Here is a 12315-nt window from a genome sequence, read left to right on the forward strand (position 1 = left end):
GGGGATATCGGGATTGGGAAATCATAATAGTCACTTAACTTTATCCAATTGGACTTTCGTGTTTCATAATGTCTCCGTAAAGTTGATCATTCGCGAGATTTTTCCTGTTTGATTTCTTCTTGGATGGGGACGCCCGTCGACATGACGATATTTTTGTTCGTTGCAACCCTCTTCTTATTCATCTTTAATGTCTTCGCCGTGAACTTTCCAAATATCCATTCTCGGCTGAAAGAATTCAACTCCTGTTTATTTCAGGGAAATCTGTTCACGCTGCGCTTTGGGCATTCCTAAGCACCACCTGCTCATAGCGAGTTTTTTTTCTTTTGATTCATTATTCGCTCAAACGTAAACAAAACAACCGGTACATTTGACACCGTTCACTGCTCTCCCCAGTCTCTTTTTCTATCTTTTTTTCCTTGCCTCTCAATTTTTTTATACAAATGCTATCGTTTTTCACCGTTGACAAAACGCTCAGTTCAAAAACTGCTTTATTTATTCGTCCGCGTCGATTTCACTTTTTCTTTCTCTCCCTTTCCCTTTTCATCAGCTTCGCTGACAGTGGGCTCCCTCGTGCATTGCATTTTCAGAGGGAGGGAGAGGTGTGTGTGTATGCCTCGAACGCTAGTGCGTTTATTTATTTGCTATTATTATTTATTATTTATTATTTATTTTTTTATTGAATTTAAATTCGCGCTCGCCGAAGGCGAGGGAGGTGCATGCTTTCATATTTATATTTGAATTTAAATTCACCGTTCGCCGTAGGCGTTTCCTAAGAGATAAAAAAACCCATTTCTTATCCCGTTATGATTATTTCTTAATTTATCAACCGATATCAACCAGCCTCTCTACCAATATAACGAAAGAAATTACGTTGATAAATAAAGCCGAACCTTATCCAAAAAGGAATTATTAGATAATATCTTACATTAATAAAATAACGAATAGAAGTAAAGTTGTCACAGCCGAGCACAATAGTATCCCCAATCATGCTGTATTAAACAGAGTAGAGGGAAAATTAATGAAATAACAAGGTTTTATGTAGGACATGAAAAGAAATTGGAATCTTAGAAAGATTTCCATCATTCCAGTAATTATAAAAGCAACTGGTCTCGTGACAAGGAATTGCAAGAACTATCTAGCAAATATACCCGGCGAATTGCAAGAGATAAATAAAATATTGTACTTAAAAAGACGCTAAAATATCTCTCGATTAGCATGTATCAGATAGCGAGTGAATGTCTGGCGTCCGGTAGGACTCCCCATCCCCAGCTAAAAAAAAGTTATAAGAATATCGAAAAAAGTGAAAATACGCCAATATTTGTGTCCTCTCGGTTAAGCGATTTACTGGAACATATATCAACGGAGATAGACTTAAGTATTTGACAAAAAGATAGTTTTTGTCAAATACTTAATATTCGTGATTCTCTAACCCTACCATACGAAGGGCTATTATTCAACGCTGTTTTGACTTGATATTCTATGAATGACTGCTTTAAAATATTAAATTATACTCAATTAACATTCCACTTAAATATTGTAAAAACTAGTAATATTTCCAATCGACGGCTTTTCTATTATATAGATATACAGAAGATATTCATTCACTATATATTTTGCGGATATTACAAGGATTTTGTCGGATGTATATTTTTATTATCATGTTCAAGTACATTAAAATGTTCTAATATTTCGTTTCGAGGACAATTTTATAGTATGGAATGATAAAATTGTCGCCCTAGAAAAGACGACATAATTCCATTTCAATTTGATGACAACCGGTTTTCTTTTTGGTTGCAGACCATCTACGAGTTGACCAGTTGTGTACAAATCCCAAGAGCGGTAAGAGCCTTCTATCATGTCTGAATGTTCAACGAGCGAGATCAGAGATGCGCCGCTGTACAACTCATGCTCTATACCAATCCAAGTTATTACAACAGGATCGTTGTCAGCACCCACAAAATGCATCCCTGGATTGCCACAAATAAGAAGGACGTGCACAGGGTGATGAAAACAATGTTTCCGTAGTTATGGTCTTTGGTGTGGTTTCAAGTGAGGTCCGCATCATGCCACTTCACATCATCAAATTCGCCTTGAAAGTCAACACCAAAGTGTACCTGGATGTGCTGAAGAGTGTGGTGATCCGCTGGTGCAACCATGTGGCCGCTGGCAGATGCTAGGTGTGGTAGTAGGACTCGGCGCCGGCTCACAAGTCCAAAGAGACCCAAGCTTGGCTTCAGAAGGAGAGCTACGACTTTGTATCCTTCTCTCACTGCCCCATCCTCCCCCGATCTAAACCCGCTGGACTACTTCGTTAGTTATACGTCCGGAACATATGACATCCCACAACGCCCCCCCCCAATCCCATGCTTCCGTTCAGTCTTGAAAGACAACGGATACCCCTTAGGGGCAGTAGCGCGTGTAACTGTGAGGAAAGGGTGCGCAATCTACAACTACACCTCTCCTGAATCAGCACTGTTTGAGTCCAGTATCAAGGAGAAGACCAGGACGACTGGAAACAATGCTGAGATAAGCGGAGAGCACATACAGCACCTGAAAGTCCCAAATGGTCATCCATTTAGTACTGACCAGGTTCAACGTTGCTTAACTTCGGTGGTCCAGCGGGAACCGGTGTGTCAACGTGATTATGCCACAACACCAAAGTCAGCCTGATCGCCACCATCCGCCGAGTATTCGCCGAGCTCCAGTCAGCGCTTATGGAAAAGGCATGCTCCCATTTCCGGACCCGTATCGAGGCGGTGATTAAGGCTGAACGCGGTTGTATTGAATAGATGTCAACTCTACTGCATAATCAAGTTACCTGAATTGATTTTTCAATAAAATAAAGCTGCTTTATTTCGGCACTTATATCATTACTTTTATTAGTTACTGTACGTTGTTCATGTGCAATATCTATAAAAATAAAACCAGTGATGAACATAGTCTTTATATATGAGTATATATAAGAATAAGAATATAGTCTATATATATAAGGTTATCTTATTATTTTTTGCATAATGAAGTTTGTGAAGAAAATATAAAGGAGAAATGATCTGAGCTAATTTACGACAAATCTGTTGTAATTCTACCATTTATTTATTCAAATAAATATATTTAACATATATTTTATTCGATATATCATTAGCAATATACACATTCAGATTTAAGATTGCTAAATATAATGTTTTATGTTTGACATCATTTAAAAAAATTCGCCATATCGCTTTATTTTTTATATTGTTACGTATACAATTTACATGTTCAATATGACCTTCTTACGAAACTGTTGGATTAATATATACATATATCATACATACATACATACATACATATATATATATATATATATATATATATATATATATATATATATATATATTTCAGAATGTGAGAGATTGTATAATAAATTCCACAGCCAAACAACGTCGCAGCCCACAAGAGCTATGACAGTCAACGAACCGGAAGTCCAAGACTCGAGTTTCGCCCTCATTTGGGCTCATCAATTAGACACATCCGAACTCAGGATTCGAAACCCGAGCATATATATATATATATATATATATATATATATATATATATATATATATATATATATATATATATATATATATATATAAACAGGCGGTTTGAGCACTGTAAAAGTGGTGGTGGATGTCTATTTAAATAGACATTCCGACGAGTTATTTGCGAGTGTCGCTTCTGTTGTCGAGTGGGAGAACTGCCGACTGTCAACACGACGGTTCTAGGTTCAATCCTTGGCTTGGGAGAGATGCTAGTCTAGCGGTACTGATGAGTTGTGATACAACAAAACAGGACTGCATGTCGATGACTACAAATATATTTTAAGCCCCCTCTTTGGGTAGAGCAATGTCGTAAATAATCTCACCCGCTACTTAATTGGCTGAAAAATGCGAAGCTCGTTGTTTGTTTGTTTACAAATAGGCGGTTTGAGCACTGTAAAAGTGGTGGCGGATGTCTATTTAAATAGACATTCCGACGAGTTATTTGCGGGCGTCGCTTCTGTGGTCGAGTGGGAGAACTGCCGACTGTTAACACGACGGTTCTAGGTTCAATCCTTGGCTTGGGAGAGATGCTAGTCTAGCGGCACTGATGAGTTGTGATACAACAAAACAGGACTGTATGTCGATGACTATATATATATATATATATATATATATATATATATATATATATATATATATAGAACGACTTATCTGGTCCGTCTAAACACTAGCGTTAATGGAACAATATACAAGAACTTGTTGAGAGATCATGTCATCCCAATACTTCGAAATTCTGAGTGTGAAAAACCTATTTTCATGTGGGATGACTCTCCCTGACACAAGGATAAGCACGTAATGGAATTTTTGAAGTAGAAAAATGTGGATGATTGGCCTCCTCAAAGTTCGGACCTAAATCCCATTGAAAACCTATGGTCTACTTTGGGGAACCGTGTGAGTGCAAGAAACTCTATCAATACTGAAGATTTGTGGCGAAAACTTAAAGAAGAATGGGCGAAAGTTTCAAGTGATGAATGTCCCTATCTCATTCAATTTTGCAGTAGGAAGTACGCTGCAGTTATAGAAAATAAAGGATTGTTCACTAGATATTAAATGTATGTCCACCAATTTTGGTATTTTCATGTTTCAATGTTATTATTTTAAAATTTATTTTCTTTGTGCCCCGGTTTTGGCTACTCTATATTAAAAAAAAATTGAAATGCTCATAACTTTTTCTTTCCTTTATAATAAAGTGTAATTAATACAATGTATCAACATAAGAGATATGTTAAATGTGTGTAAGTTTAGTTGTAATCCCCCCGAATGTTCTGGAGAAATTGAAAAAAACTAAACTGTCCCAGATTTTTGGCCACTAGTGTAAAAATATATAATTGTAATAATTAAAGTTGCATTCTTTAGATTTAAATATACATAAAAATATATTAAAGTTAAGATTTTATTGTTTGAAACAAGGAATATATGGTGAGGAATTATATTTATATCCTTAATCCATAGATTTTCAAATAAATATAATTATTTTCCATATATTCCTTGTTTTAAACCAAAAATTCTTATGTTGAATTATGTATATTTTAATCTAAAGAATTTAGCTTTAATTATTACACATGTATTTTGCTCTATTTTTATATATTAAGCTTTACCTTTTTGGCTAGGATCGTCTTGAAAATATTATCTCACTGTAATGTTTAATAAGACAATAATTCATTTGATTATCTTATTTGTGATTTACCTCATATATCATTTAAACACTGTAGTGCTTGAATATATGGTTAAGTGGCAGCTTTAGTCATTTAGAACTGTTTAAAGCTTCACAGCTCACTCATTTTTCGACCAAATTACAAGCAATTATTACAATTTTTAGATCACCTTCTCAGCTATATTGTGAATTTTTGTTTTTAATTTCCATTCGGTAAAAAAAAAGTTATGATGAATTTACTGGTAAAAAAAACGTGAGCGACGTTTTTTATGATTGGTTTCCATAACAACTACGTAGCTTCAGCGACTACTGTTGCTACCAATTCACCGCTCTCGCGAAAAGAGAAGTAACAAACAAAAAAGAGCGAATGAAAAAATGAAAGGGAGATAATTGGGGGGATTTTATTGAAAGCAGACGAGTGCCGCACATTGTTATTACATATGCGTATGTTACGTTTATGGGGCAAAAAATAAGACTGAAATTAAACAAAGAACAAGTAAATTTATCGGAAGTCTGGAAAAATCATGGATTACAATAAAAAAAATGCGAACATGAAAAGTAATATGGTTAAGCTTAAGCATGGAAAAGTAAAGGACTAGTTGTTAAAACTGGAAAAGAAAAGAACAAGATATTCTAGTAAAAAATATAATAAATTTATAACTTAAGATATTGCAGCATTAAGATTAAAAAAAAGTTCAATTTATAACATTATATAATCAATTCTTAATGCTGCAATATTTTAAGTTATAATTTTAAAAATATTTTTACTAGAATATCTTGTTCTTTTCTTTTCCAGTTTTAACAACCAGTCCTTTACTTTTCCATGTTTAAGCTTAACCATATTACTTTCCATGCTCGCATTTTTCTATTGTAATATATATATATATATATATATTTATATATATAAACTGTGTCCATCGCTTTATTGCAGATTACAAAATAATCAATATTTCAGTAAATATAAGTTATAAAAAGCTGAAAATTACACCATCCAAGGACTGTATTAAGGTGAGATAAATCCTAAAATTTCATCAAAATTCATGTCATATTTAAAAAGTTATGTTATTTTTTTAATATTCAAGGAATTTTCACCGTCCATCGCTTTATTGCAGGTCTCATAAAATGCCAAAAAAGGCCGTTTAACAGCTACCGAGAAGCAGAGGATTATTGCAGGACTAGCAGAAGGACTCTCGATCATAAATTTAGCTACAGAACTAAAAAGGGATCCCCGAACTTTAGCTACATTCGTCAAGAACCCCAACATCAAGTCCAGGAAAGATAAGGGCACAAGGAGGAACCTTTCTGATCGGGATCTTCGAAAAATTCGTAGAGATTGTGCGCAACCCAAACAGCACCAGTGCAACAATTTTTGCGAGGGCTGGAGTCATACCAAGGTCCAGACAAGCCCGATGCAATGTACTGAATGAAATGGCAAGGAACATCAATCCTATTCCAAGGCCTCCATTGAGCCAAACCCACAAAGAAAAACGATTGGCTTGGGCACAAAAATATATGAAAATGTATTGCCAAAATGTTCTGTTTACAGATGAGGTTCGTGCTACCCTTGATGGACCGGACGGATGGGCCAAAGTTTGGAATCCAAATGGAACTCCAACGCCTTATAGATTTTGTTGCCAACAGAGAGGTGGAGGCATAATGTTTTGGGCGGGAATTATTGGGGATAAGCTATGTGGACCATTCCGAGTGCCAGAAGGTGTCAAGCTCACCAGCAATGCCTACACTGCCTTTCTAAATGAGAATTTGTTACCATGGCTAGATGATCTTCCCTTGTCACGTCGTTTTAAGATTATTTTTATGCATGACAATGCCCCATCTCATGCTGCTAGGGCAACTACATCCTTCCTTGGATCTCAGGGCTTTGTTGGAGAAACCCTCATGTCCCGGCCACCGTGTTCTCCGGACCTTAACCCCATCGAACACCTATGGTACATATTGAAACGAGGAGTTTATGAGGGAGGAGAGCAGTTTTCTTCGAAGGATGCCCTTTGGAACAAAATAGTCGACGTTGCCAGAACCATTACTCCATCTCAGATCAAACAATTGACCTCCTCGGTAGACAAAAGGTTGTTTAATGTAATTTCAAAACATGGGGGATATATGGACAAATAATTCGTTTGTTTGACACTTAGCCCTCGGGATGTGCCTTTGTTTTTGTTAATTTTCCCCAGAAAATGTGTTCAATATAAATTTATGATGCTTTGGTATTGTTTTATTGAGCTAAAACATTATCTTAGAAGACTTGCAATAAAGCGATGGACGGTGAAAATTCCTTGAATATTAAAAAAATAACATAACTTTTTAAATATGACATGAATTTTGATGAAATTTTAGGATTTATCTCACCTTAATACAGTCCTTGGATGGTGTAATTTTCAGCTTTTTATAACTTATATTTACTGAAATATTGATTATTTTGTAATCTGCAATAAAGCGATGGACACAGTTTATATATAATGATGATATTTTAATGCTGTGAACATTTCACACTGTAATTAACGTGAATAGAAAAAACCCTTCTCTCCTCTGGATGTGTGTTTGGTATGATTTTTCTCTTTTTCTCTTTTGAAGACGTTTGCTGTTCTTTTGTAATTAATAACAACTAAACGAAAATCCATTGTATTTGAAAACATTTATTATTCATACATTTTATTTATTTATAAAAATTGGACCTTTTTGTTACAGAAGACTCGAATAAGCTGAAATTGTGTATTTTCTCCAGCTCTCCTGAATACTAAAACAGTCTAAGACGAACTAAGCAGTAACAATGACACATAGCAATATCATATCCGAGTCTATTTAACCCTCTGCTTTCGCACAGATTTCTCTTTTTTCCTTTTTGATAGTTTCACAGCATTCTCTGTTTTTGTTTTTAAATTATTTCCCATCTTAGGCATTTACGGATGCATGTCTTGGTATTACTATTTTATATTCTATATCGATGTTGTCTCTGTCATTTTTGGTTTAGCATTATTAGACTGGATGAGTGTTCAGAAGAGATGGAAAATAATTCTAGGTTGTTTAAATGAATTATTGTAGGGAAGAGGTCACTAGAAACATTACACTATTCATATGCAGAATTACAAATCTTGATAATTTCATACAAAACAATCTTTTATCGAAGGACGTTTGAGAAATTTTCCATTTGTCCATCAAATTAAGGGAATTCGGTATACTTCCGGGTTTGTAGTTTCTGAAACAGATTAAGACACAAAACATACATTCTTTGCTTTCAATTTGTTCATACAGAGTTCAAACATTGTGTGAAGTATACGTATTGGATTTGTAAATGAGGAAGAGTTTCAATTTCTTTCTTTTTTTTCCGCCAAAATCAGCATTAAAACTATTACATCAATACGACAAATTAAGGCAAAAGTTAACATATATGCGCTAGAACACACATACGGGCGTGCGAGCACACACATTCATTTTTTCATACAACGTGTTATAATATTTCCGATACTCTGTCTTCATCAATCTTCAAACAAAGAATGGCAATACATTTTAAGTGGCTAAGTCAGTACTGCTACTCATTGCGCCTACAGCAGCGTTCTCCACATGACAGAGTATTAAAAAGCGTTTGTTTATCTTTGTAGATTCATATTGTCTGATTGAAGTGCGTTTATTTTTGACATTAGAAGAAATTACCGTCATAAACTATCGTCGTTTGATGTCCCGTAAGCATGGGAAATGGTATTCCACCATGTACGTTTTATATTCACTTAAGTTTTGAGCAAATTCAGTAATGATGCCGGTTGAGCAGTAATTTGAAGACGGAATGAACGGTTTTCAAACTGCAACCAGCGATGCCATTTTAAGACAAAGGAAGTGATCGAGTGTCTCCCAATTCCACTACACACTACCTACCTACCTACCTACCTACCTACCTACATTTTCGCCCAAAATCTTGCTGCATGTCTGAATACCCTTTATGTAAAATTTAAAATGTTTAGACCCAAAATTGGCTGAATATATTGCTAGAGACCGCAAAGATCAAATCTTTTGAACGTTGGCCCTTTGCCATCCAAATTTGCGGCCAAAAACCAATTAAAAAGCTTGCCCTATGTCTGTATACACTTATGTAAAATTTCAAATATTAAGACCAAAAATTGGCTGAGTAATTTGGTAGAGACCACAGAAGTCAAATTTCTTTTAATTTTGAACCAAATTTTAACCCCTTAACACTTATTGTTTTGTGTTCAAATCAAATTAAAAAGTTTGATCCATGTCCAAATAATCTACATCTAAAATTTCAAGTGTTTGAACCCAAAATTGGCGGAGGAGTTTGGTAGAGTTTTCAAAGGACAAATCGTTGAACTTTGACCCCTTGACAGCCAAATTTCTGGCCGAAAACCAATTAAAAAGATTTTCCCAAATCTCAATGCCCCTAATGTCAAATCTCGAGTCTCCCTAGTCTCCAGTCTACTCTCCTCGATTGCAAATCTCGTTTAGCAGTTTCTTTTTTCCATCTTTACTCGATTAATAATGTAATTCTGCAATTATTTTTAATGCATTCTTCATAATACAATCATATGCCTATACTTCCATATTCGTATCAATCCTGAAATTATCAAAACACACAGTCGTATTCCAAACGCAACGTCTACCAATATACATCACTCATTATTATCACTTGATTATAATTTTTATTTACTCTCCTACTATTCGATCTTATCGGGACAATCTCCTTGCAAATATATGTCAAAGGACGTTAGTAATTTTTCCCTATTAGGGTGTCGTGCAGTTTTGTAGCTTGTCATTTGATAACAAGTTGATATTTGATCAGTGTCGGCTATGTCACACGTGTAAATGAATCTAATCTAGCAAGTAATCACAGGGCCAGAGCATCATTGATTACAAAATAACCCGAACCATCTAAATGATATATTTGACAACATTAGGATACGAGTTTCATTCATATCTAAGATGTAAATTGATATAAAAGTTTTTCTTCTTTGGCCACAAATTGCCGCCAGAAGCTTCTGGCGCTAATTTGTGATCAAACAAGTCATGTAATTCTGCAACTGTTTTTAATAAATTCCTTTCCCTATAGATGAAGAAATTTTATCTTACTTGTCCAATATCTATACATAACACGTGTTAACGAGGAAAAATTTTCAACTTATGTAAGTTTTATAAGACATTTTAATCACTTTCCCCTTTTCTTACCTGACATTTTCCAAACAAACAGCGCCAATTCGAATCTATAGTTGAACCACAACTTGACCCATCTGGCATGAATCCAACATGTCCAAGAGTTCCTTCGTCTGTCTCTCTGATCGGATCACAACGGACTTCACACAATCCTTCTTTACCAGACACTGATAACAAAGAGAATAATTAAAATAAATATTACATAAATAAATAAATTATGACATACATATTAAAATATAACAACAATCTATTAATAAAATCTTTGAGCTTGCATTTGAATTCGTTGGTATACGTTTTAGTGTAGAAAGTAAGCGGACCTCCGTTAATATAAATAGCATCCATTGCCGGTGATATGGCAGTACCACCTCCACCACTCGCTTGTGATACAGCCCCATATTAGATCTCCTATCGAAAGCGAACCAATAAGCGAATGAATATTAGAGATTTATACAACTTTAATCAAATATTCAACAATTATTCAATGAATTATATATAAGATTTCAAATTTTACTCATAGCAACTTTCAAAAGAACGGAATATTACACATATCTACCCTGGTGGTTTTTGATATAAAAATATATTATTACGATTAAAAATAACACATTTCGTTAATATATTAAGTAAGGAGCGAGGGACAAAAATAAAAAGAAGACAAAGCTGTACTTAAACCATCGCATCATGCTCCCTCCCACGAACAGGCTTGGCTCATCCTATCCCACTCGGAGGACTCAGGAGGTTGGGCTATGCAGAGCTAGCTCAAATAGCAACAGTCAATGGTTACTTGAAAAGTCAAATAAGGAAAACAGTTGTACTTTTCCCCGTGATCTTCCGAGAATTTCGAATTGAACTCGTTATTTAATTTACATTCTGTGTCACATGCCGTATCATGTGATTTAAAATTTTAAAATTACTACTCTTTGAACTTACAAGTTCAACAAAGTTGAATTAACTTTAGAATATCATTTAACCAATGCCCGTATCAACTAAGCCATGTAATTAGGAACAGCGGCGAAGCGCCGTGAATATATTAACGACGATAACAACAGAAAAGTGTAAATGAGGTCAATGATAAGAGAACCTCATCTCAGAAATGTCGTCAGAAGAAATAAATTACTTAAATCCACATAAGGCATTATCTCCTCCTAAAGGTTGCGACAAAAACTTTGTTTCTCTTTAAGAAATCGATACATGTAAAATTTAGTTGTATCATTAATTCCTTTTTTTCTGCTTAAAAATTGTTTCTTCTTGGGTATAAAAATTATATTAACGAAAATAAATATACTTAAAACATTAAAAACACAAAAAATGCTCATATGCTAGGTTGTTCAAACATTATCAATCAACCGAGCATAGAGCTGCATGTCATATGGAAACATTTAAATAATTTAAATGTAACAAGGCATTATTAAGGCATTCGTATCACCTCCCCCTCTCCTGCGCGAAGAGTCAAGATGACGGAATTTTTAGAACGTTATCAAAATCCGTTTTCCATGATAACAAATTGAAAGAGAGAGAGAGAGAGAGAAAGAGAGGCAGAGAGAGGCAGAGAGAGAGAGAGAGAGAGAGAGAGAGAGAGAGAGAGAGAGAGAGAGAGAGAAAGGAAAAATAAACATGTAAAGCAAATTTTCCGCAAATGCGAAACTAAAGAAATGAGCAAATGAAGTACAGACCCGAAATGTGATTAAAATGATCTTAATTGTATTAAAATAAAATAAAATGTGAAGGTTGCTTTTATTTTCTAAAGCTAAGGCCCACAAAACCCTTAAAGAAACATTTAAAATCAAAAACAAAAAACAAATACAAGAAAACAACATTTCTTACTTGAAAGGCTGAAAAGGGACATACAAAAAATAGAAACTAGTTCTTTTAAGTCCTTGTTTAAAGTTCAGTCTTTCTTTTCCTCGAATGGGAACCACAAAGAAATAAAGT

The 12315-nt window shown here is 34.8% G+C and overlaps 1 protein-coding gene across 1 annotated transcript in view; it reads right to left on the reverse strand.

The window, feature by feature from the left end:
- Positions 1–7849: 7849 nt before the first annotated feature.
- Positions 7850–12315, reverse strand: part of LOC145284621 (A disintegrin and metalloproteinase with thrombospondin motifs 8-like) — a 51722-nt gene continuing 47256 nt past the window's right edge. The window contains exons 15-16 of the mRNA XM_080133528.1: positions 10402–10553; positions 7850–8425 (exon numbers count right to left, since the gene is read on the reverse strand). Coding sequence (XP_079989654.1) covers positions 8390–8425; positions 10402–10553 — 188 coding nt within the window. The 3' untranslated portion in view covers positions 7850–8389. The remainder of the gene's footprint in view (positions 8426–10401; positions 10554–12315) is intronic.

The sequence above is a fragment of the Euprymna scolopes genome, chromosome 9, assembly GCF_053919585.1.
Source record: "Euprymna scolopes isolate OS-2025 chromosome 9, ASM5391958v1, whole genome shotgun sequence".
Classification (NCBI taxonomy): Eukaryota; Metazoa; Mollusca; class Cephalopoda; order Sepiida; family Sepiolidae; genus Euprymna; species Euprymna scolopes.